Below are 24,209 nucleotides of genomic sequence, written 5' to 3' on the forward strand. Positions count from 1 at the left end.
GAGTGAAAGGCGGGATATCAAGTCCAAACTCTTCTTATTCTTCTTCACATGGACAACTGATATCATCAACTTGTATAAATGTGTAGAGGCCTCTAGGTTCCTCTGTCATAGTACCGGGAGTGGGGGCAGTGCAGAGATACGCCCCCTGTATCCATGGTAAATAAAGTTAGGCCATACTTTTGCTAAGGGGATAATGACCCTGTTGGGAAGCTCAGAGCACATGTACTGCTTCCTTGTTCAAAGTTTCGAAAGTAACGTAATTGACCTAAGTATGGCCTTTTCTGCCATCCCTTCCATGTTGTTGCCTCACTGGTATCATCCATCTGGGTCTGGCCTTTGATGCACATCTGGCATGACCCAGATGTAATCACAGCCTGGATTACATTAGTCCACTTGGCAAGAAGATGTTTGGGTATAGACCAAGGGCAGGGAACCTCTACCTTGGTGGGCAAATGAAGCCCTCCAGGCCTCTCTATTTGCCGCTTGGGACTTTCCCCGGTCATACCCCAACTCCACAGGCCCACAACTTTCCAGAGTACTTTCCCCAGCTGTCTGTAAACTTCTGGGTTGCCTGGGTGGAGAGATGTGAGCATTTGGGCATGTCTAAGCAGCCTCTTACTTACGTATGGCTGGAATGTCCCCTACGTTCCACGCCCGTTCTTCTGCCCCCTCTTGCACTAGTGTGCATCCCTGGTTACAGTTGCCCACAACAGTTGACCCTGATATAAGGCTGTGGACAGTCCTGATTTGACGCTGTGGAATTAGATTTCTCTTCTTCCGCAATTCTGACGGCGATTCTTCTCTCACACATGCACATGCTTCTCGCAGATTTACATTGGTCACATTGTGCCACTGGGTGCTGCAGATGCCGATGGCCGCCTGCGATCTGGGGACGAATTGATCTGCGTGGATGGGACCCCTGTTGTTGGGAAATCTCACCAGCTTGTAGTTCAGCTTATGCAACAGGCCGCCAAGCAAGGCCATGTCAATCTGACTGTCAGGCGCAAAGTGGTTTACACAGGTAGGTTGCAATGTGACTCGTAGGTTGTTTTTTTATTTTTACTCCTGTCTGTGGATGAAAGTGAACTACTTTCTAAAGATCAAAAGCTTCAGGTTCTAGCAAAAAAAATAGCAATGCACCATTCTGTTATTTATATTTTGCTTTTTAACCTCCGGGTTTTTTTTTCTGTTTTGTTTTTGTTTGAGGCTTTTCAAACACGGTATAAATATAGGCTGAAATGTTTTCAAGCTGAGAATTTGACTGCTGGTGATTAGAAGAGATGTGTTGCCACTTTCCAAGGGTTTCCCCCCATTGGGTTTAGTTTAAATTAACCATTTTAAAGGATAATCTCTTATAGGATAAAAAATATTGTGAAATGGATAGGCCTGTAAAATGGTAATCATTTTATAGTACTACCTGCAAGGGAGCACATTATTACCTAGCCATGTTATCCATATCCTAATGTTGAATGCTGATGGTTGTGCCCTAAAAAATGACCTTGCTAGAGCTGACTAAACTACATTTAGGCCATAATCATATACACACTTACCTGGATGTGTGTCCCATTGAGCTCAGTGGGTCTTATTCTGAGTAGATAAGCATGGGATTGCACTATTTATCCTGCAATCTGTATCCAGCGGATGTTTCAGAGAAGCCTCCCTAGCATGAACAGCCATCCACCAGTTGTTCCCAACAAGTTTCCTGCATATATGTGTGCTAGTGCTAACCCAGAAGTATAGGAAGTGCTCCTGGTGTCAGCATGGCATAGCTCAATATCAAACATCAGGTCAATTGGATTGCATGATCCATGCTGGGCCCCCAATTGAAGTGTCAGTATGGACTTGGAATGGCCAGTGGGTGTGGATTTGGGAGGATGATTAAGATGGGCAGTGTGTTGTTGTTGTTGTTGTTGTTTCCCCAATGGCACTCTCTTAATTTTGCCTTTGGACCTATAGGAAACTGTATTTTAGCATATTCAGAGTCAGTGTTGATACATTACCTCTGCATAAAAATAATAATGGAGGGGTAGCCATGGAAATGGTTAAGGCAGAATACAAACCCCACTACATGATTTTGTGCAGGAAAGATTCATTAGCAGGGACAAGCAGGCATCCAGTCTCCTGCCTGCATATATTTCCTGCAAAATCTATATGAAGGAAATTTGCCTTCTGATTTTTAACATATCTCTCACGAATTTCTGCGCAGTATGTCTCCATGGAGAAAAAAACACTGGCATACAATTTGGCTATAGTGTGCCTTTTCTTTCTGATGTGGCCATATTGAGTACTAGTGGTGGTAAAATGCATGAAAACAAAACAGAAACAAGAAATTGGCACGAAAAGTCCCTAAGTAAAAGTGTGATAACCCAGTGTTAATCCACCATGAAATCCACCACCAGAAAAACTAAATCCCCAGTTAAATATTTTATCTCCTGAATAAATAGGTCTTCATGCTATCTGTGAGTGAAAGAGGTGACAGAATCCCCCCCCCCCGAGAAAGAGTATTTCATAAGGTGGGTCGCCACTTCTGAACAGACTGCTCTCCAAGCCCCAGCTGACAGAACAGCAGAAAGAAGGGACATATTTCAATGAAGCCTCAGATGACTTTGGGGATTGTTGGGGAGGAATACATGGGAGAAAACACTCCCTAAGATAGTCTTATAGTATGTAGATATTGATATTTCCCTCCCATAATCAGAAATTCAGCAACTTGTCCAGTTATCTCTTGGTGTTGAGAGACGGTTGCCTCTTTCCGAAACAGTTCCGAAGGCAGAGAACGAGGTCCCCTCCCCAGCCTCATCTCACCACAGCAGCAACCAGCCTGCTTCTCTGACAGAGGAGAAGCGCACTCCGCAGGGCAGCCAGAACTCGCTCAACACCGTCAGTTCAGGCAGCGGCAGCACCAGTGGAATCGGCAGCGGAGGAGGCGGGGGCAGCGGCGTGGTCAGCACTGTGGTGCAGCCCTACGATGTGGAAATACGCCGCGGAGAGAATGAAGGCTTTGGCTTTGTCATCGTGTCTTCCGTTAGCAGGCCAGAAGCTGGAACGACGTTCGGTAAGTGCAGAACATGCTTAGAATTGCTTTGGCTCTTTAATCTGTTTCCTTGGTGGCTGGAGCTCTTTTACCTGCGCTCATGAGCGCCTCTACGTTTCCAAGGTACATAAACTAGCTCGGCACACCGTTGATTTGTGCATCCCATTGCATAGTGCAGGCTTCCTCAACCTTGGCCCTCCAGATGCTTTTGGCCTACAACTCCCATGATCCCTAGCTAGCAGGACCAGTGGTCAGGGATGATGGGAACTGTAGTCAGTGTGGTGTAGTGGTTAAGAGTGGTAGACTCGTAATCTGGGGAACCGGGTTCGCGTCTCCACTCCTCCACATGCAGCTGCTGGGTGACCTTGGGCTAGTCACACTTCTCTGAAGTCTCTCAGCCTCACTCACCTCACAGAGTGTTTGTTGTGGGGGAGGAAGGGAAAGGAGAATGTTAGCCGCTTTGAGACTCCTTCGGGTAGTGAAAAGCGGGATATCAAATCCATACTCTTCTTCTTCTTCTTCTTCTTCTTCTAGTCTCAAACTGTAGTCTCAAAACATCTGGAGGGCCGAGGTTGAGGAAGCTTGGCATAGTGGGTCCCATTTTGATGGGGAGTTTTGTCTTACATTGTCTTGCATCGAGGCAGCTGAATTCAGCAACTCTTTCGTTATAACCATTAATGACCTGGGTGGGGTCTTCTTCCTTTCACCCATGGTGTTGTATCTCACAAGTAAAACTCAACTTACTTATGACCAACACTGAGGCAACACTGTGAAAAGAGCCTGAGTTGATGTGCCTCTGTACAGTGAGAATAATAATTACAGTTACTAAACAGTAATTGCAGTTCATGAATGTACTCCCCTATCCTATTTAATTAATATGTTTAATTGGATAGTCAAGCTTTGGGAGTTGTCTCCCTCCAGGGTCTTGTTCAAAGCTGTATTAGAGGAGAGGGGCTGTTTTTGTTTTCGTTTTTTGGAAAGCAGACTGACATTTTGAACTCTTGAGTAATGACAGTAGTAGAAGAGGTTGTCACTCATTGAACTCTTCTCCAGGGACAAAGCCTGTAGGCCTGAGTTTAACGCAAGTGCCCTCTCTGACAGATGACTATCCCTCGGATAGTGCAGGAGGGACCTTAGAAACAAATGGCGCTTCATGCTATATACTGTGAATAACTGGGGTGTTTTATTATTATTTAAAAAATGGCCCTTTCATTTCTAGATATAAAAATATTTTTTTAAGTATTAATTTAACTGATCTTTGGGATGCATCAGTGCACTCCCAAGTTTCCATTAGGAGAAACATGATGCAGACATTCAGTGGGTCCGGTGAAATCACTGAAGGTAATGCTAGACTTAAATTTTGTTTGTGATACTTTTATGGCCCCTTCTCAGTATCTCCGCTGTCTCTCGCATTGTAGCCACCCTGTGAGTTTGGGAAATGCCATTTATTTCAAGCTCTGGCAGCCAATAGGCATTCCAGATAAGGAATGGCCCCTGCTGCTCCAGTGAGTCTCAATTTAACATTTACCACTGTAAGCACTCCATGCAGCCAGCATCACATTTCAGAAGTGCTTCACCCACACACCAGCATATGTGTGTACATAGTATGTATTCTAGCAATCTGGATCCCCTGTTGGTTCTGTGCTGGCATGTGCCCTGTATGGTGCCCGTGCCTGGGGGTAAACATCTTTTTGAACATGACACCAACAAGTGGGATGCTTGCGCCAACGTACTTTGTCTGTGGCTGTGTTTCATGTACATGGTCTTTAACATTCAGCTGAGGACCATAGATGTGACAGACACACACACACACACACACACACCAAGTTCTTTCCATTCAGGGTTTGTTTCTCCAGGCACCAGAGAAATCATACCGTATTTTCCGGTGTATAAGACGACTGGGCGTATAAGACGACCCCCAACTTTTCCAGTTAAAATATAGAGTTTGAGATATACTCGACCGCAGATTCTCCACCTGGCGTATAAGACGAACCCCGACTTTTGAGAAGATTTTCCTGGATCAAAATGTAGTTTTATATGCCAGAATATACAATAATCTAAATTAACTCAAGCACCCATCAATGGTAATTAGCTGCCCCATACATCTTAAATGTGGCATGGGGATGGAACTGGAGGTTCTTGGAAGGAACCCCACAGACAGAAAAAGAAATAGGAGAGCTTCTTTCTTCCACTGTTTTTAAACCTGAATCTAGATATTACAGCAGAGTCTATTCAAATCAATCTAAATGTTGGGTTAGGGAAGAGCTTCATCTCCTCCATTATCCAACTCTAACTTGTCTAAACCTAAAACTTACTATAACAGACTTTAAAATATGGTGTGCTTCGTTGCATTGCTTACCCGGCAATGTTTAGTAATCCTGCCTGCAACATGTAACATGCATTGCTGTTAATTATGACAACAAGGGTTCCTGAACCACTTGTGCTAAATGGTCCTTTGCAAATTTCGATAGATAAGAGTTCTTCTGTCCCCAGAGAAGAGAAAAGCACATTTGGAATTGCATGGGATAGCCATTCAGTTTCGAAAGGGCCTCTCTGACCATCTGTGATGGCTATTAAGAAACCATCATTGCAGATGAGATGATGAAGCAAGTACAGTTACGAAACCAGTCAAGACACACCAAATTGGTAGTAACTCTGAGGTGCAGGGGGCTAACATAAGGAGACAGTCCTTCCTTGTGATTGTGTAGAACATGAGCACCCATTCCACATATATATGTATTTTTTTACTCTAAAACTTAATTACCCGTTGTCAGGGAACTGTCCCCGGCTTAGCGCAGGGTGGTGGAAGGGCTCACGGGATGCTTATTTTGGAGTCAGAACCAGAAGGGGCCACTCCCGGATTCTGCAGATGGTTGATACAGACATGAACTTTTAAGCTCTGCATAGTATGCATGATAAAACTACTAAAGGAACAGCTGGAGTTTTGCCTGGTTACTCATGAGCAACCATCCAAGGACATTACAGCAATCCGGGATCCCCTTCCGGTTCTGACGCCAACATAAGAGTTTCGGTATATGGAATCTCCGCCTCCCCTCTTTTCGTTTTACCCCTCTGCGTACTTGGGGCAACGGAAATAGCGTGTCTGTCTCCTCGCCCGCGGAGCGAGAGGAGTGCAGGGTCTCTCCAACATCCCCAGAGCCTCGGCTCTCCAGCTCCTGAGCTGCCTGCCCCTCCCCACTGGAGACCTCGCCGCTCCCTCCGCTGGACGAGGAGGTGCTACTGGTCAGGTGGTGCTGAGGCTCTCTGTAGCATCCCGAGAGCCCTTCCACCACCCTGCGCTGAGCCTGGGTTCCCTGACAACCATTGTGACATGTATCGGAGTGGTCTCTTAAATAAGATTATTCTAAAGCGTCCGCTTGCCCAGATCAGCCTGAATAAGAATGGTGAATGCGTTCATTTGTGAAAAGATAATTTTTTGTGGCTAAAAATATGAGCTATGTGGAAGCAAATTTATGTCTTGACTTGGTTCCCCCCCCTTCTGCTCCCCAGAAAACACTTCTCCCCTATATTTTGCATGAGATGCTTGCCCTTAGCTACAAAGTGCATTACTCAAACCCATAGGGGTTCTTTGTATCGTTATTCCAACCTCACAGAGGTAGTCTGCTGAGGTGGGCTGAGCTACCTCAAAATTGTATTCATTTAGTTGTCTGGGTGTGTTAAAGAATTAGCCAATAAAAGTTACTCTCATGCGACAAAGCCAGGAGTGGGAGATACTCACCAATGTAAATTACATAATGACCAATTATCATCAGTTATACTGCCTTCTGTCAGTTAGTAGGCTTTTCCTCATGTTGCCATTTTAACTCATCCTTCATTGTGATCTTTTTGATAAAGCACAGCATAAACATGTGTTTCAAACTACTAATAAAAATGCAGTGCAAGCATATCTTTGGATGAATGAATATTATTTCCAGCCACTTGGAAAAAAATTATGTAGGTGTGATGGATATGACCACATTCAGATTCAACTGCACCCACTTGCTAAATGCTAGTCTCTATATCTGCCTTGTGCAACTTTTGAGAAGTACACACGAATGTGGAAAGGAAGTGTTGTGAAAGCTGAGCAGTGTCAAGACAGCAGATTTTGACTTTAAAGTTTTCCTCAAGAAGTCAGATCTGGGAATCTCAAATGGAGCTGGTATTCTGAAATGAAATTCCAACGGTAGATTGGAGGGAATAGAGGCAAGTGCCAGAATTGATCTTCAAGCCAGAGATGAGAATCAAGAACAGTACAACACATTAGGTCTTGCTGAAAGATGAGTGTTGTCAAGATAGCCAGTGGCCCAGGCTGAATCAAAGCAAGGAAAAAAACCAGAATCCTGCAGCCTCTTAAGTCCAGTTCTGGACCCCATTAAAGTATATATCCATTAGATTAGTAGTCCATAAAGTGATCACCCTTCTACTGAAGATGAAGTGCTGTTGGTTAAAAAATAAATGAATTAGAAACTAACACAATGACCAAAAATATCGCTCAGCTCTCTTTGCTTCTTCCCCACCCCCCACTCTTCTACTTTTAAGTTATTATAGAACAATTATATCACAAAATAATATTTGTGGGTGTTGTCCAAATGCAGCGCCAGCCTCACATTGTGGAGTGAGTTGGGCTTACGCATTGGACTCTTAATGAATGTGATGGCTTTGCCTACTGTTAAATCGTTGCAAAATTTCTGAAGCCAATTCTGCGAGTCTGAAGGATGCACTGTTTTTTGCAGTGTTGAGTTGTCAAAATATCACTGCGATTTAACGGGCATTGAATAGTTAAAAGCCGAAAGCTATTCTTCTTCATCCTAACAATATAGTAAGAGGCACCAAATTTATTTCATTTTCTTGATTGGCTTGTATCCAAAACCTTTGGACAACTGGGCATGACTGCCACCAGTGGAAATAAGTTGCTATATCTCCACTTGTGCTAACGCCAAGGTTTTGCTGGAATGTTGTATATAATCTTTCTGGTATAAGATACTAGAAGGCATATTTCTAAAATAGTTTTTCTGTATATCACATTTTAAGTACCTTTAACAAACCTTTTGTCACACATTGCTCCCATTTTAACTTTTGTTACCCCCTCACAATGCAACATGGTGCCAGTGAGTAGCATATTGGAAATAGGAGGCAGTGGCCCAAATCACACTTCAGCCATAGCCTCACTGGGAAACCTTGAGCTTTTCACTGTTTCTCCACCTTCAGTTAAAATGGAGGTACAATAGAGAGAAGAGGGGTGGAAATGCAACAACATGACCTAATAGTGTTGTGAGGATGAATGGAACAGTGGGGAAAATTGAGAAATTTTATTGGAATATGCCTTGATTTAGGCTGAATTATCCCCAGTGATTTTGTAAAGTTGATCACATGCTGCACAGTATTTCCTGACAGCTGATCCCATCTGATTAAATTCTAGTAAAGGTTCTAGTGAAGCAGTGATGGCCAAACTTGGCCCTCCAGCCCTACAACTCCCATCACCCCTAGCTAACAGGACCAGTGGCCAGGGATGATGGGAATTGGTAGTCCCAAAACAGCTAGAGGGCCAAGTTTGGCCATCACTGGAGTAAAGGAAACAAGTAGCCAGCACTCAACCCTTAAAGTGTTCATATTCTGCTGCAGCAAAGAAATAAGAATTTGCCTGTTTGTTAGAATTCACAATATGTGTTAGGTGATGAAAGGAAATAAAATGCATTCATCCCAGATCACTTGCTCGTTTCCTCTTGCGCTCTCCAGTACAGGGGTGGGGAACTTTTAAGCCTCCAGCTCTGATTGGACTTCCAGCTCCCATCAACAACCAGTCCTTGTGGCCCATTGACAGTGATGATGGAATTGGAACCCAGCAACACCTGGCATGGCACAGTTCCCACACCTAATTCTAAGCACAAACACCTGGAAATGAGTTCCATGGTAACCAGTGGGACTGACCCTAAAACAAGTAAATGCATTTAGATTTTTGGCTTGCAGTTGAGAGCTGTTGTGGTCAGGTTTGGGGATTTTTCACCCACTTTTTAACCAAGATCGCAAAAGGGGAAGAGTTATCAAATGGTTTGGAGGCGAGTGGCTTTGGAAGGCCGTGGGTGGAATTCATCATAGCGCTGTCTCTCATTCCTTTGACTCAGATTTCTGCTTTTGCAACGAAGTGCTCCTCCCCTCTCCTTCCCCCTGCATGCCCCTTAAATCTGTTTTAGGGGTTCCCCCAACACTCTGGAGCAGATTTGGGGAGGGTGCAGTGTGCACACTGGAGAGGGGGTGGGGAAGTCCCATTGCACAAGTGGAAACCTTTGCGCTGATGGGAGGCTGTGGTTGAATGCCACCCCTTATATTCCAGTCCTCCTGTCCCTTCTGTAGTGGCTCTGCTCCTTGCGTCAGATACTTCCCTCAGATAGGAGGGGAAAACATCACCCAGTTCCCTACTGCTTTTATCCATGCTGTGTTCATTTTATAGTGCTGATTGCTATGAGTTTATTTTTTATATAAAAAAAAATCAAACAAAACTTCCTTATTCCTTGGTAGACATAGAATGATTGTCTTTCAAAATGGAGAAAGAACAAAACATTGGCAGAAGCTTTAGCAGGCACTCACTGAGATGACGATGATAAGATATTACAAGCTTAGGAAAACAATAGAGAGTTGCATTTCCATACAGCAGCAAACCTTGAAGTTTGCAACTAAAATCCTCTGTGGTTTTATTTTGGGGACCACAGCTCATCTGAAGAAACTGTGCAATTCTCAACCACGTTAATGGGAGAGAATGTGTGTGTTTTGGGGGGCGGGGAATGGGGATTACTGAGCAAGATGTAGGGAATGCAATTTTGTGAGGCTTACTTTGCACTCCCAGAGCCAATTGCCAATGTTTTGAATACTGGCAGCAAAGCTATCCTTTAATAACTTTTGCTTGATGCATTAATTAATTAACCCTTAACCTTCTCTTTCCCTTTTCAACCCTTTTTCTCCTTTCCCCCTTCACCACGTTCCCAACGTATGTAAACGATTTGTTAAAAAAAATTGCACACGCACACGAAATATATATATATATCGCAATATCAATACAAAAGCAGGCAATGCATGTGTGGCCATGCCTCACAAAATAGGTCGGATTATTGAGGGGAGCCCAGCAGACCGCTGTGGGAAGCTGAAAGTGGGAGACCGGATACTGGCCGTTAATGGATGCTCCATCACCAACAAATCACATTCGGACATCGTCAACCTAATTAAAGAAGCGGGAAATATGGTTACTCTGCGCATTATCCCAGGGGATGGTAAAGTATATATTCTCTTAATTTTTCTCTGCCCGTCCTCTCCACTTCCCATCATAGTTGGTCATTGCTTTTTATGGACTTTTGAGTTGCTTTGAGCTACACCGACTTATTAGATTGTAGTCTGAGCAGTTCTAAAGCCCTGGGCATATTCTGAGAGAAACTTGTGCTGTAATGTTATTTATTTATTTTTTCCTTCCATAGAAATGCTGCGATGGGCAGGTGGGTTTTTTTGGGGGGGGGGGAGTAGACTTTGCTTCCACAACATTGTGTCTGTTTTTGTGTGGGAGCTGAGTAGGTATACGAAAATTTTCTAGTTAAATGGAAGGGAACTTTAGAGTTCTAATTCCTAGCTGGGACACACTTTCCCCTCACACTCAATTGTCCGTTTCTTCCTCCCCCTATTGGTGTAGAACAGGGTTTCCCAAACTTGGGTCTCCAGCTACTTTTGGACTACAACTCCCACCATCCCTAGCTGGGAACAGTGGTCAAGGAATGATGGGGACTGTAGTCCAAAAACAGCTGGAGACCCAAGTTTGGGAAGCCCTGGTGTAGAGGATCTACAAGACATCTAGGTGCTTTCACAGTGCCAGTGAGGTGTGTTTTGGCACCAAGCGATCAGATGTGTTCCAAATAGCCACTCCAAAAGCATGCTCAGTGCCAGTTGCCTGTGTGCATGGTTGGAGATATGAACCATTTAGATATTTTTGGGTGATTATCAGAAATCGGGGGCATTTGAAACTTGTGGAACATGATTTAGAAGCATCTCCTAAAGAATAGCTCCAACCATTCGGATGTGTTAACTTGTGGCGATAACTCTGAGCATTTTGCCAACACACAGAAGCTGGTACAGCATTACATGCCCTGAACATCTCAACTTTACTTTTAAACAAAAACAAAACAAAAACAAAAACAAAAAACCCTTCTTAGTCCTCATGGTTGCTTGATATTTCAACTGAAGGCAAAAAGATACATATAGGGAGTACATGGAGCAGGACCCAGCTCAGACATGAGAGAGGAAGCTTACATTTTTGATCCAAACAAAATAGAAAATTCTTTCCAGTAGCACCTTAGAGACCAACTGAGTTTGTTCTTGGTATGAGCTTTCGTGTGCATGCACACTTCTTCAGATACACTTCTTCAGATGCACACGAAAGCTCATACTAAGAACAAACTCAGTTGGTCTCTAAGGTGCTACTGGAAAGAATTTTCTACCTTGTTTCGACTATGGCAGACCAACACGGATACCCACCTATTTTTGATCCAGTGCAATTTGGTCCTTTGCAGTTTGAACCTTCATTCATGACCACTGTTTCCTTTCCATCTACTTGCCTACTGACTACAATCCATATATTCAAGTCTCACCATTTCTCCTCCTTACTACTTTTATTCTTTGTCATGCCCAGTTAACTTGACTCTAAGAAGCAGAATAAGTAAATTCTGAAGCAGTACTTGGATTGTTACAGGGGTGTGACATCTTTGTGTTGGAAGCACAACACTGTATTGACTTTGAGACTACAATCCGTTAGGAATGTGGTTGGAATAAACTGGACTCTACAACATACTTAGAATCATCTGGAAAAGCACTAGATGTGATTCTTATAGCCCCTTACTACTTTGAGAAGCCATGAATCACACACGTTCTTTTTGGAGAATCACTGATACCGCTTTCCCTTCTGTTTGCAGTCTTAAAATACCACCACTAAATCTAATGTACATCCTGCATGTTTTCAATCTGCTTTTGTCTTAAGGGATGGCTGCGCGTGCAACATGAGGATAGCTGGCTCTCATTCTTTGCCTTTCACTATGTGTAATCCGGAAGTTTTATGTGTTGCAAAGGAAGGTTAGGAAGCAAAAGGGATAAGCGCCTGTTGAAAAGAAGCTTTGTTTCTTCTCTTTAGATCAGTCTAAAAGCTTTTCCGTAGTCACGAGAGTGCTTGCTTTTTAGCTTCAGAAGGTTGTAGTCTTACGGACAGAGCACAGGACAGAAAGTTACATTGTCATGAGTTAGTAGGATAGTATATTTATTCAGCAAGTTGCTTCATCATATCTTAAGATACTGTTTCATTAGATGTGTTCTTATTTTGGAGTGTGCTCACATATTCCAGATTCTCAGAGGCCCATAAAAGTTAACGTATGTCATTTATTTCAGAATAGATGCTACAGAGAAAAGTACCATAATTTGGGTGTCCCTTGATCTCAACGGGATGGTGTTGGTGGGAAGGAGAATCTGTCTGGTCACCTTTCTCCAACTCTGCTTTTACGTGCTGCAGAGTAGTTAAACTGACACACTTCTACTTTGGTTGTAAACTGCCCATGGAATTCTAAGAAAGAAAGAAAGAAAGAAAGAAAGAAAGAAAGAAAGAAAGAAAGAAAGAAAGATTCTGTTATATGACTTTTTTAAAGTTAAGAGTTATAAGCTTCAAAATCCGTGTATATCCCTAAGAAACGTATTTACACCCTTGAATACAATTATCCCTGTCGTGGATACCAAGAAAAAGAAGATAACATGGAGGAACTTGAAAGTAGCTCTGTGCCATATATTCTTAAATGTATGGTGTCATATTTGGGGGGTGAAGCAAGGGCCTTTCAGAGTTCTTCCAAGTTTTCTCTGAAATGACTTTGTTACTATTAGCTTTGTCTATGTGATTGGGTGGGGGGTCATAAAACAGACATGTCACCCCTGTTTTCAAAAGCCCCCATGAACAATTGCTGAAAGGGCAGCATTTTCAAAGACTTGAAATCTCAGATTGCTTCTGAGATTTGAACTTTATAAGTTTGTTAGGTGGGGTATAAACATTTCAAATAAACTATATCTCCATAAACGTTGGATTTATTTACTTTGCTTCATTTATGCACTGCCCATATACACAACTCTGTCCTCAGGAGTGATTTGCAAACTTATTAAGAAGCCCAAAATACAATCCCAAAATGGTAAAACAATAAAACAAATTATTAGCAATGCAGCAAGGAGGAAAGAACTTAATAAATTACCATTTATTTATTTTTTGCAGGAATAGGCACAAATGTCCACTTGCCCTTTGGTGTAATGATACAAAATGTAATTTAGAACCATACATTATTTATTTGTTACATTTTTACCCTGTTGTTTCTTCCAAAGGGAGTCTACCCCTTATGTCAGAACTACTGGCACCTGTCCTATTAATATCCTTCCAAGTTGTAGAGACCTTGATTAATCAGAGGTTTGACAGTTGGTATCTTAGACTTCTGAAGAAATCAGGGGGGAATTAACCTCTGTATTTCAAATGATTTTATCATGCTATGCCAGAAGTCAGTAAATTGTCTCAAAGATTGAGTGATGTGATTTTTACCATATAGATTCAGTTCTTTAAACAATTCAGCAGACTTAGGGTTGCATCCATTTAAGATCTACTTAGAGTAGATCCATTGAAATTAAAGACCACAATTTAGTCATGCCATGGATCTACTCTGGAGTAGAACTGCCGTTGGATACAACCCTTACTATTTTCTGAGACTATTCAGCAAATGTACCATTTTGTTGTTTAGTCGTTCAGTCGTGTCCGACTCTTCGTGACCCCATGGACCAGAGCACCATTTTATTATACATTAACAAAATAGTCAGAGCTGCCAGTCTGGAGTTTTGCCAGTGAGACCTGCATTGTAGCAAATATACATGTTCAATATACTTTCTGTTTTCAAGTCTGAAAACAGTAGAGAAAACAAGGATTTGTTTTCATTTGAGGCAAATATTATACTTATTCTGAAATATTCATGAATTTTTTTAAGACTTGGACTTGCTACATTTTGAAATTGATTGTATATCATGGGGCTGCTAAGATGCTCTCTTAAACTGGTTCATATTCAAGTAAGTTATACTCAGAGTAGACCCACTTGAATTAAGGGGCCGAAGTTAGTCATGCCCATTATTTCAATAAACCATTTCTGAATAGAACTAACACTGGAGACAATCCCTTGTGTGTGCACCCAAACCAGTTCAGTTGTTGAGGGCCTGAATTGCTTGGATGTTGTAGGGCAACAGCCACCAAATGTCTTCTACCATGGGCGTGGCCTAACACAAAATGGCTGCTGGCTCCCAAAGAGCCAAAAAAAAAGAATTGTTGCAAAAACATTCCATCACTAACATATAAAAAATACCTGCGAGTTTACTAAGGGCTGGCTGAGTCAATCATATAAGTCACTTGATTTCTTTAGCTGATGGCTGGCAGCTAGTGAATAGTCTCATTAAAAAGCAGTGTGCTTGAGGTACCATAAGATTCTGCATTTCTGATTTTCTCATCTATTCATGCATGCCAGTGGTGTAGCAGTCATGAAGTGAAGAACGATCCTGGCATTTCAGATCATGTACTCCGTAACAAGCTGCTTGAAGTAGTCTGCCAGCCTCTGTAAAAATCAGCTGAACCTCTTCCTCTTGCAAAGGCCCCTCTCCTCTGTCTTGCATGCTACCATTGTGAGGAGGTCTTAGTTCTCCTTCCTGGTGTCTTAGTGCTCCTTCCTGTTTCCCAAGTTCTCCTCCTAGCTCAGTGCTAGGAAGAAAATCCTTCCCCCAAACACCAGCAGAAGAACAGCCATGCATGTCTCTATGCGTGTTTTTCTGTGTGGCTGCATGAGCACTCAAACGTGCGAAGACATTGGCCATGCCCTTGAAGGGTTGGCCAACAGCACCACTGCTTTAGAACTGAAGAACAAAACACATTTTCTCATTCTTTACTATCATTGTTCATGGCATCCCTTGCCTTTACTATGACTTAAAAAGTTTGGCTACAGTCACCTGTGTGATTTTATCAAAGACACCATAATAATACATCATACAAGATGATGTCAATGACAAAATCACATGGGTCACCAAAGCCAATTGGATTAAGTGACTCTGGACTGTTATTTTTTATAGTTTGTTTATTGGAATACACACTTCCCTAAAATATACCACAAGGGAGCAAGGACAGGGAGGGCAAAGAAAAAAAGGGCAGTGATGCTGAGAAAAGGCTGCCAAACAGTACCGAAACAGTGTGAATGTTCAGCAAAGTATTTTGTCAACAACTTGGCTGTGTGCATGTGAATGCTGCTTTTGAAAATGAATGTTGATATTAGGGAGTGTTTGTCTCGACCCTTCATAAAATCAGCTTTCTTTTTTTTTGAAAAACAGCTCTTGAATATTATGAAGTGTAACAAATCCCTTTTACCAGCTGTATCATCAAGTCAACAGAAAGCTAAACATGCTGATATTGCTCAGTGTTTCTGTTTAAATCAGGAGTCAAATGGTGAGAGTGGGTCAAAAAGTGACAAAGAAATGTCTTTGGATATGCCAGAATGACAGCCTCCCCACGCCACCCGTCTGCTTGCAACCATGAGGTCTAAAACGCCTTGTGAGACAAATTGAATATTAAAGATATCAGGATCACAAAGCATAAAGATCACAGGATCACAAAGCATAAACAAGGATAAAAAGGATAACAAGGATCACAAAGCATAAACAAGGATAAAAACCCAGACATACAACTAAAATTGATGTTGTATGCAATTATGTGTTCACTGCCATGATGGAAGAAGGGGAAATTCTACTATTACTTTCATGCATACACTAGTCCCCTCCCACCTCACTAATATATTAAGGCTTTGTAGGCAATCTGTTAACCAGTGTGGTGTTAAATAAATACTCAGTGGGCTACCACTTATATAATTCACTGTCTGTTATTGGATTATGTGAGCTGGTACAAATCTTTGTTGGGTAGCGTGTTGTTTAAAAATGTATTTGATAACTTTGAATGGGTTACTTTGGCCAAGGGAAAGCTGTGTGTGAATCATTATCACGAGAATAGCCTGCCTTACAAAGGGCATTGTTTTATTTTGCAGAATCCTCCAATGCAACTTTATTGACCAATGCAGAAAAAATTGCTACAATTACAACCACACATACTCCTCAACAAATGCCGCAGGAGACCAGGTCAGTCTAATGTTAATTTCTGAAAGTGTGTTGATCTTCTCTTTCCCCTTTTACTTCCCATGCATCTTCCTAACCATAACACTGACACTGTTCTCTCTCCCTCTCTACTCCCCACCTCCTCATTCCTTATCAATGTGAACAGGAACAACACAAAACCAAAGCAAGAGTCCCAGTTCGATTTCAAACCACCCACAGCCTCACAGGTAAGGTGTCCTTATCCAGCTTGCTTCATTTATGCTGTCCCTTGCATGCCTGCAGGAAATCTGTATTGCGGAGGCCCTACTTCAGGACTAAGGAAGCCATGGCCCTCTAGAAGTTGTTCGACTCCAGCTCCCATCACAGCTGGAGGGTCAGTGAGAGTTGTACAGCAGCAACATCCAAAAGGCCACACTGCTTCCTCATCTCTGCCCTACATCCTTCCTCCATCTAGCTTGTCTGAAAAATATAAATCACCAATTAATGTACTCAAGTGCACTAATGGTGCCCCAAACATATTTGTAGTAGAGATGTGTTTGTAGCAGACAAAGCTTACTCATGATTGACAAGGAGGGTGGTGAATATTCTGTGATGATATTATTCATGTTTGCAAGATTGCTTCAGTTTCACCATGGTGATAAGTTGTGTTCCAAGCACTACATTTAGAAGGTAAAAACTCAGCGTTGTAAAAGATCCCTAGAAGTAGCTCCCCAGTCATCCCTTCCATAGGTGGTTTTGTCCCTGTTTCATTGACTGTTATGGCCTCACATATCTGTTAACTCTTCTGCTGACAATTGCCATAGAAACTGCTGCAATTCTTCCCTGTTGAGTGCTAGTTTACGATATGGAAAGGATAAAGGCGGAAGACATTTTTGTATCTTTGTTAGCTATGTAGTCCTCAATATATAAAACAATAATAATTAGAAAACAAGATATATGATGTACCAGCAGTATGCCTAAGGGTCACATAGGACACTTCCTAGCAATTAACTCTAAGTACAGTGGTACCTTGGTTTATGAACTTAATCCATTCCAGAAGTCCGTTCTTAAACCAAAGCGTTCTTAAACCAAGGCGTGCTTTCCCTTAGCAGTGGGGGACTCAATTTACAAATGGAACACACCCAACAGGAAGCGGAACATGTTCTTATTCCAAGGCAAAGTTCACAAACCGAAACACCTACTTCCGGGTTTGCAGCGTTCTTAATCCAAGTTGTTCATAAACTAAGCTGTTCTTAAACCAAGGTACCACTGTAATGACTATGTAGTTAACTTCATTTCTGTATACAGAATGAGATTAATAAAGAAAGATCACTGTCGTTTGCTCTTAATTTGGGGTCCTAAATTGGGTCTTTAAGAGCAGATAGATTTCTTCTGGAAACAAGCCTGATTTGATGCACTTTTTGTATTAACTTAAAAATAATGATAATTGTAATCTCTTTCGAATTGGACACAAACTACTTCTTATTACTTCCATTCTAGCCGGACCAGGATTTTTACACAGTTGAGCTTGAAAGAGGAGCCAAAGGGTTTGGCTTTAGCCTACGAGGGGGCCGAGAATATAACATGGATCTCTATGTGCTGCGGTTAGCGGAGGATGGTCCTGCTGAGAGATGCGGGAAAATGAGGGTATGTCTGTAAAAAGAAAACATTTTCCATGAGCTCCCCTTTTCACTAGATCTAAGAAAAGTCTGTTGAGAACCAGAATCTCTGCCCCCCAGCTCCCTACTTTTTCTCTTGCTCTGTTTGGAGGAGGCGTGGGCATGGGGAAAGAGGGTGGTCTCTAGTTACAGCGATTTTTAGGCCCCAAGCTAAGCTTCATGTGTTGCCCATTATAGAATGGACAATGCAGGGATGCTGTATCATAAAATTCTCTGCAAAACTATCATATGTTTGAGCAGTACTAGTATGTACAGTGAAAGCAGTGCTTTTGGTTTCTGTCCCCTCAACCTTCTGGGGCAGATTTGGGGAGGGTGCAGGGCACATGTGGGAGGAAAAGAGGGGAAGAGTTCAGTTGTGCAAGCAGTTGTATTCAGTTGTGCTAAGGAAATAAACAATTATCTGACCTTTAGAAGACAGCCCTGTATAGGGAAGTTTTGAATTACAGGTGGGTAGCCGTGTTGGTCTGCCATAGTCGAAACAAAATAGAAAATTCTTTCCAGTAGCACCTTAGAGACCAACTGAGTTTGTTCTTGGTATGAGCTTTCGTGTGCATGCATACTTCTTCCAGTCTATTTCTGAAATTTCTTTGTAATATACTGGAAAGAGAAGTGGCTGAATTGCAACTAATCACCAAACTTAAAACCATGGAGAAACCTGGTCTGAACAAAGACATTGGATTCTTATACCTTAGAGACCAACTGAGTTTGTTCCTGGTATGAGCTTTCGTGTGCATGCACACTTCTTCAGATACGAAATTGGTATCTGAAGAAGTGTGCATGCACACGAAAGCTCATACCAGGAACAAACTCAGTTGGTCTCTAAGGTGCTACTAGAAAGAATTTTCGATTTTGTTTTGACTATGGCAGACCAACACGGCTACCCACCTGTAACTAAAGCTATCTTTAGCCATCTCACCCCTTGCCTTTCCCTGCAAGACTAATTGCAGCCGTTAAGAGTCGTCAACAGGTTTCCCACACCTATCAGTTGATCACCCATTCCCACCACCCTTCTGAGTAATACCCCTCCCCACTCCCTCACTATATTTAAGGATCTGGTGACTTCTGTTTCAGTGTATCTGAAGAAGTGTGCCTGCACACGAAAGCTCATACCGAGAACAAACTCAGTTGGTCTCTAAGGTGCTACTGGAAAGAATTTTCTATTTTGTTTCGAAGTTTTTAATGTTTGGTATTTTACTGTGTTGGGTGTTTTGATTTGTTGGAAGCTGCCCAGAGTGGCTGGGGCAACCCAGTCAGACGGGTGACATATAAATAAATCACAATCACAATCATTATAAATAATTGTGCTAACAGAACAAGGCATTAGACATTGCCCAAATTCATGTCCTTCCAACATTTTTCTTTAATCATGGATTATTTTGTTATGGCAGATCGGTGATGAAATCCTGGAGATCAATGGAGAAACCACAAAAAACATGAAGCACGCCCGAGCCATAGAACTAATTAAAAATGGTGGCCGCAAAGTTCGCCTGTTTCTCAAACGTGGAGATGGCTCTGTACCAGAATATGGTGGGTCAAACTATGAAAACATTCCTTTTCTTCCTCCTGGCATCACACCATGAATGATATGTCTCAAGATCTGAAGCGGGGATTCTTTTCTGTCCCCCACCCCTCTCTCTTTCTCTTTTTTTTCCACCAGTGTCTTACCAACCTTGGCAACAAGTGGCTTAATTGCCTCACTTGTGCTGAATTTTCTCTACACATTTTCATCCTTTGCTTGCTACTATGGACTTTTGTGGGGGCACAGTGCACAGGCAAGATCATCTTCAAAGCAGTATTTTTTTGGTGATCAGAGAGGGCAAAAAAAAAAAACCCAAGAGAGACAAAAACAAAAACCTTACTATCCTGTCCGACCAAACAAGGAATGTTTATTGAACTGTGCCAAACTCTTTCTCAGCGGATGAATTGTTTCTCTCGTCTTCTGATCAATGCAGAAATGGGAATCCTGTATTATACTTCTGAAGCTGTAGCCTTTGTTTGGCTTTTGTCCTTGGCTGTTGTCTGTAACTGTAGGCATGAATTCCAAGATGGTGTCTGGGCTTTCACTGTCCCCTTATATTTATGTAAATAATTATAAATTTATTTTTTAAAAGTATGCAATACAATATATATATATATATAAATATAAATATACACACACACTTGGACCCCTCTCCTGCCACCTCCCATAATGTTTGTTCGTTCACAACTGTGTAAGCTATGAAAAAATTCAATTTGCCATTTTCAGTGTTTTGTCATGTCCGGTGAGATCACATACAATTTTCTAAAAACAAATAAATAAGGTCAATGTTAAATGACCCTCTTTTCCCACCACTGTATTTGAGTTCCCTAGGTAGAGGTTTTGGGTGGCTTAATATTGTATATAATGTTACGCTATCTTATTTATTTGAGATAATTATTTGAAGGTGTGCTCTGGATTGTGGGGTTTTTCCCAGCTATATAACAGGTTTCCAGCCAGTTATGAGTTATAAGCACATAAATGAACAGAGATGTCCTTTATGCTTCCCCATATTTGGGATAATAATATATCAATAAATTATATTCCTTCTATCCCAGTGTGGGAAATTACAATGGTCCCAACCAGTCTCCCTTTATTGTCCTCCTTTTTTTTCCTCTCCACAAACTGAATGGAGGAGGGGTTGGTTGGTTAGCACAAGGCCACATGTGGATGGGAGCATTCCACAGTTTAAGGGTCACAAGCTGGACTTTTTAGAGTAAATTTGCACCAAGTTGAACTTATGAATAGTTGAGCGTGTGTCCAGATGTCAATCCAGCTTGTCCTGAAAAGTTGAACTTGAGGTGTGAGGAGTTACAATCTAGGCCAGCCCTCGTCAGCCTTGTGCTGTCCCAGACATAGACTAGAACTTCCTTCAGCCCTGATGGTTGACCTGGCTGATGGGCTGTGGCCAGAGGACACATGGAGGGCACCAGGAAGGCTTGTGTAGGCCTGTAGATCTAGGCCCAAACTGTTTATAAGGCCAGGTCTGGAAACACAATCACCTCAAAAAGTCAAGCTAACATGTTGATGTTAACATGGTTTAAAAAACAACTACTTGTGAGATTCTTCCCTAAAGGCAACACATAAATGAGTTCTTTTCACTGTTCTGTCAGAGGCAGCCAGGCACTGCTTTGGCGTGAAGTAGCAATGCCTCAAGTGCTGGGATGTGATTTTTTTTTTCTTACACACAGAGAGAGAATGTCAGAGGAAGCTGTAAGGCTGCTTGCGGACACATTGGAGTGCTTTTCCCCAAGCTGGGCTGGTGTTGATATCTCCACTAAACACCCTACACTCCAATTGCTAATTATTTGTTTTAAAAAGGAACAGTGCGAATGTATCAAACATAGGCTCATCGCCTATTTTTATTTATGACACACTCAAGACCGTGCACTCAATTGCCCGCAAAATTATACTTGGCCCGAATAGCCTGGCCGATTCCACTCTATAAATTTAAATCCATTTGTAGTACTTAATGAATCGAAGCTCTTTTGTGTTTGCAATTCTCTTGTACAAACCACTCTGTTAGCCGTCTTTCAGCAGGACTAAAGTTGTGTAATGTTCTTTCTTACTCTGTCTTTTCCTATGCTCTTTTGGCTGTAAAGTATTGTATCATATGTTAAGCATCGTAAATTTATCCTGGGTTGTTGTTTCTTTTCATTGGGGGAAAAAATATTGCTTCACATCTTCAAGAACGTCTGTTGCATCGAGGATGAAAAATCCCAACACCAGGGCATGGGGTGGGGCAGCTTCTTTTATTTTCTTTGTCTTTTGGCTGCACATAACAAATGTTAATCACGTAACCGATTCCATTTCTGAACAAGGAGCTTTGCTGCTGCTGCTGCTGCTGCTGCTGCTGCTGCTGCTGCTGCTATGTGCTTGTAACATTCGGGGGGCTTAAGGTTTCTACAGTTCGCTGCAGTCACTAACAAGTTGCTTCGAAAAAAATAATATGTTAGGTTCCGATATTTTTCTGACTTGATTGGAACGTGCTTCTCTAACGAGGCTGTATATTTTTGTAATGAGTTTTGTACTTATTTTTAACGTTGTGATCTTTCGTGGGCTTCTTTTTGTTGTTGAATGTTAACTGGTTTTCCTCTAACATTCTGTCTCACTTTCCAATTATCTCTCTCTCTATCTCTCTATCTCTCTCTCTCTCTCAGAATGGATGCTTTAGTTGTCTGGGTACCCTAATCACCTTTTTTAAATGTTTAATTATAATATGTCGCTTTAACAACTGCTATCTCTGCAGCCTTATATCTGGGTGATCCGGACTTGGAAAAAAAATAAACTTTTCTTTATTCTAAGATAAAAACAAATGAAGATTTTTTTTCTTTCCTCTTTATTATAGGGTATCTAAACATTCTACTTTTCTCTTTCTCTTTCTCCTACTTTTCTTGGTGCCGGGCTCTTCCTTCCTCAGCGATGATACCTCCTAATATCGCTGCATGTATGAGAAATGACAAGCTCGGGGAGTCTTGCTTCTACCTTATGGGCCATAATCAAACTACGGTTTGTAGCTAAAATCAATACTAGGTGTTTCTGTGCTGTGGCCTAATTCTCTCACATTGCTTTCCGCTTTGCTATACTACTGTATATACGGCAATTCATTCTGAGCAACCTGCAGTTCCTTGAATTACTGTAAGTACACTGAGCAACACGGTCTCCTACAATGGACCACAAGATACCAAAATAAGTTGGCATCAATAGAAGAGAAGAACATGGTCCTCCATATTTTTATTTTTTTGAAAGCCAGCTGATAAGATGAAACTTGAACATGGTTTCCACCTAGAAATCATCAAAATAATGGCCTGCACAAAACCAAAACTAAGCTGGTTGATCAAGAAAAGAGCTCACATCTCAGACGTTTATTTAATATTCTGGAGGAGAGAAAGAAGAGTCTTGGACTCTAAAGTATTTGGTCATTTTAGTTTTCCTAAAACACCTCTTGGGCACATGTTGAGTATCTTGATATAAAATCCATAAAATTGTCTTAAACAAGAAATCTGTGTTTATATATACCTCTCAAAGCAACCTAACTGCAATAGTTTGTCATTTTTATAACAAACAATTCACAATCATCCATTGCAAATGATGTATCAAATTTTAAAATTCACTCTAGCACCAATTCTTTGCTTTTCATATTGCCATTACAATGTCATTGAGCTTACATCATGTATGTTTGTTGCATAGGAGGTCTTAATATTCCTAAGAGCTCCATTCTGCACATCTGAACAGCTTTCCATTGCTTTAATAAGATGAGATCCTGTCCTTCTCCATTCCCCATCCCTCTTGTGTGTGTTTAAGTTGAGTCATTGTGGCAAAACCAAAATTGCTCCCACCACACTTCCATGATATATTGAAACTAACTGGAGTTAAACTGTATGCCTACTGTTTTCAAGAATAGGTACACAAGGGTCATAGTATAAACGCTATGCCATTGAAATCTGTATCTCCAAGGCACATCACTCAACAAGATGTTTGTACACTTAAAAGAAAACCATATGAATAAAACACTAGCTTTCCAAGAAGAGCATTTCCTCCCTGCCTCCCAATTTTTCCTTAAAAAACCCCAAATACACTCCTTTTCTTTAACAGACATTTAACACAGGGAGGTGGCAAAAATGAAAAGAAAAGGATATGGAGATATTAATTTGATATAAGATTATTAATTCTAAAGGAATAAGGATGGTGAAGTGCCATAACTCAGTTGTGAGGCGCATCCTTGGCATGTAAAATCTTGCAGAAAATCCAGCATCTCCATGTAGATAGAGCAGGAAATACTGTAGTACCTCTGGTTATGAACTTAATTAGTTCTGGAGGTCCGTTCTTAACCTGAAACCATTCTTAACCTGAAGTACCACTTTAGCTAATGGGGCCTCCCGCTGCCGCTGTGCTGCCGGCGCGATTTCTGTTCTCATCCTGAGGTAAAGTTCTTAACCCGAGATACTACTTCCGCGTTAGCGGAGTCTGTAACCTGAGGTGTTTCTAACCTGAGTTGCTACTGTTTAGGGCAAACAAAGACTTCTGTCTGAAACCCTGGGGAACAGCTGCCAGTCATTGTAGGTAATACTGAGCTAGATGGACCAATGGCCCTACTTGGCATAATATATAATCATATTCTCATTTGAACCTGAGAAAATTTAAAATTCCCCCACTCCTGATGTAGAGGAGACCAGAATCTGGCCTAAGATGGCCGCAGCCAGGACAAATGGCAGTGCTAATCTCCAGCCCTCAGCTTTTGCGGTTACTCTGAAATTAATGAACGCTTCAGTTAGTCTCCTACTGACTGCTTAACAGTTGTTTGTTTTTGTCACTAATGAAG

The 24,209-nt window shown here is 41.7% G+C and overlaps 1 protein-coding gene across 29 annotated transcripts in view; it reads left to right on the forward strand.

Annotated features, from left to right (window-relative positions):
• MAGI1 (membrane associated guanylate kinase, WW and PDZ domain containing 1) overlaps positions 1–24,209 on the forward strand; it is a 464,153-nt gene that overhangs the window by 438,900 nt on the left and 1,044 nt on the right. For 15 of the 29 annotated variants that reach the window (XM_033141266.1, XM_033141264.1, XM_033141265.1 and 12 more), the window contains 7 exons: positions 829–1,021; positions 2,762–3,055; positions 10,093–10,296; positions 16,147–16,237; positions 16,380–16,440; positions 17,693–17,839; positions 19,260–19,398. In XM_033141266.1, coding sequence (XP_032997157.1) covers positions 829–1,021; positions 2,762–3,055; positions 10,093–10,296; positions 16,147–16,237; positions 16,380–16,440; positions 17,693–17,839; positions 19,260–19,398 — 1,129 coding nt within the window. Of the gene's footprint in view, positions 1–828; positions 1,022–2,761; positions 3,056–10,092; positions 10,297–16,146; positions 16,238–16,379; positions 16,441–17,692; positions 17,840–19,259; positions 20,149–22,307; positions 22,397–24,209 lie in introns of those variants that run through there. The other 14 variants (XM_033141269.1, XM_033141286.1, XM_033141277.1 and 11 more) reach the window with 6 other exon arrangements.

Source organism: Lacerta agilis, chromosome 2 (assembly GCF_009819535.1).
Source record: "Lacerta agilis isolate rLacAgi1 chromosome 2, rLacAgi1.pri, whole genome shotgun sequence".
Classification (NCBI taxonomy): Eukaryota; Metazoa; Chordata; class Lepidosauria; order Squamata; family Lacertidae; genus Lacerta; species Lacerta agilis.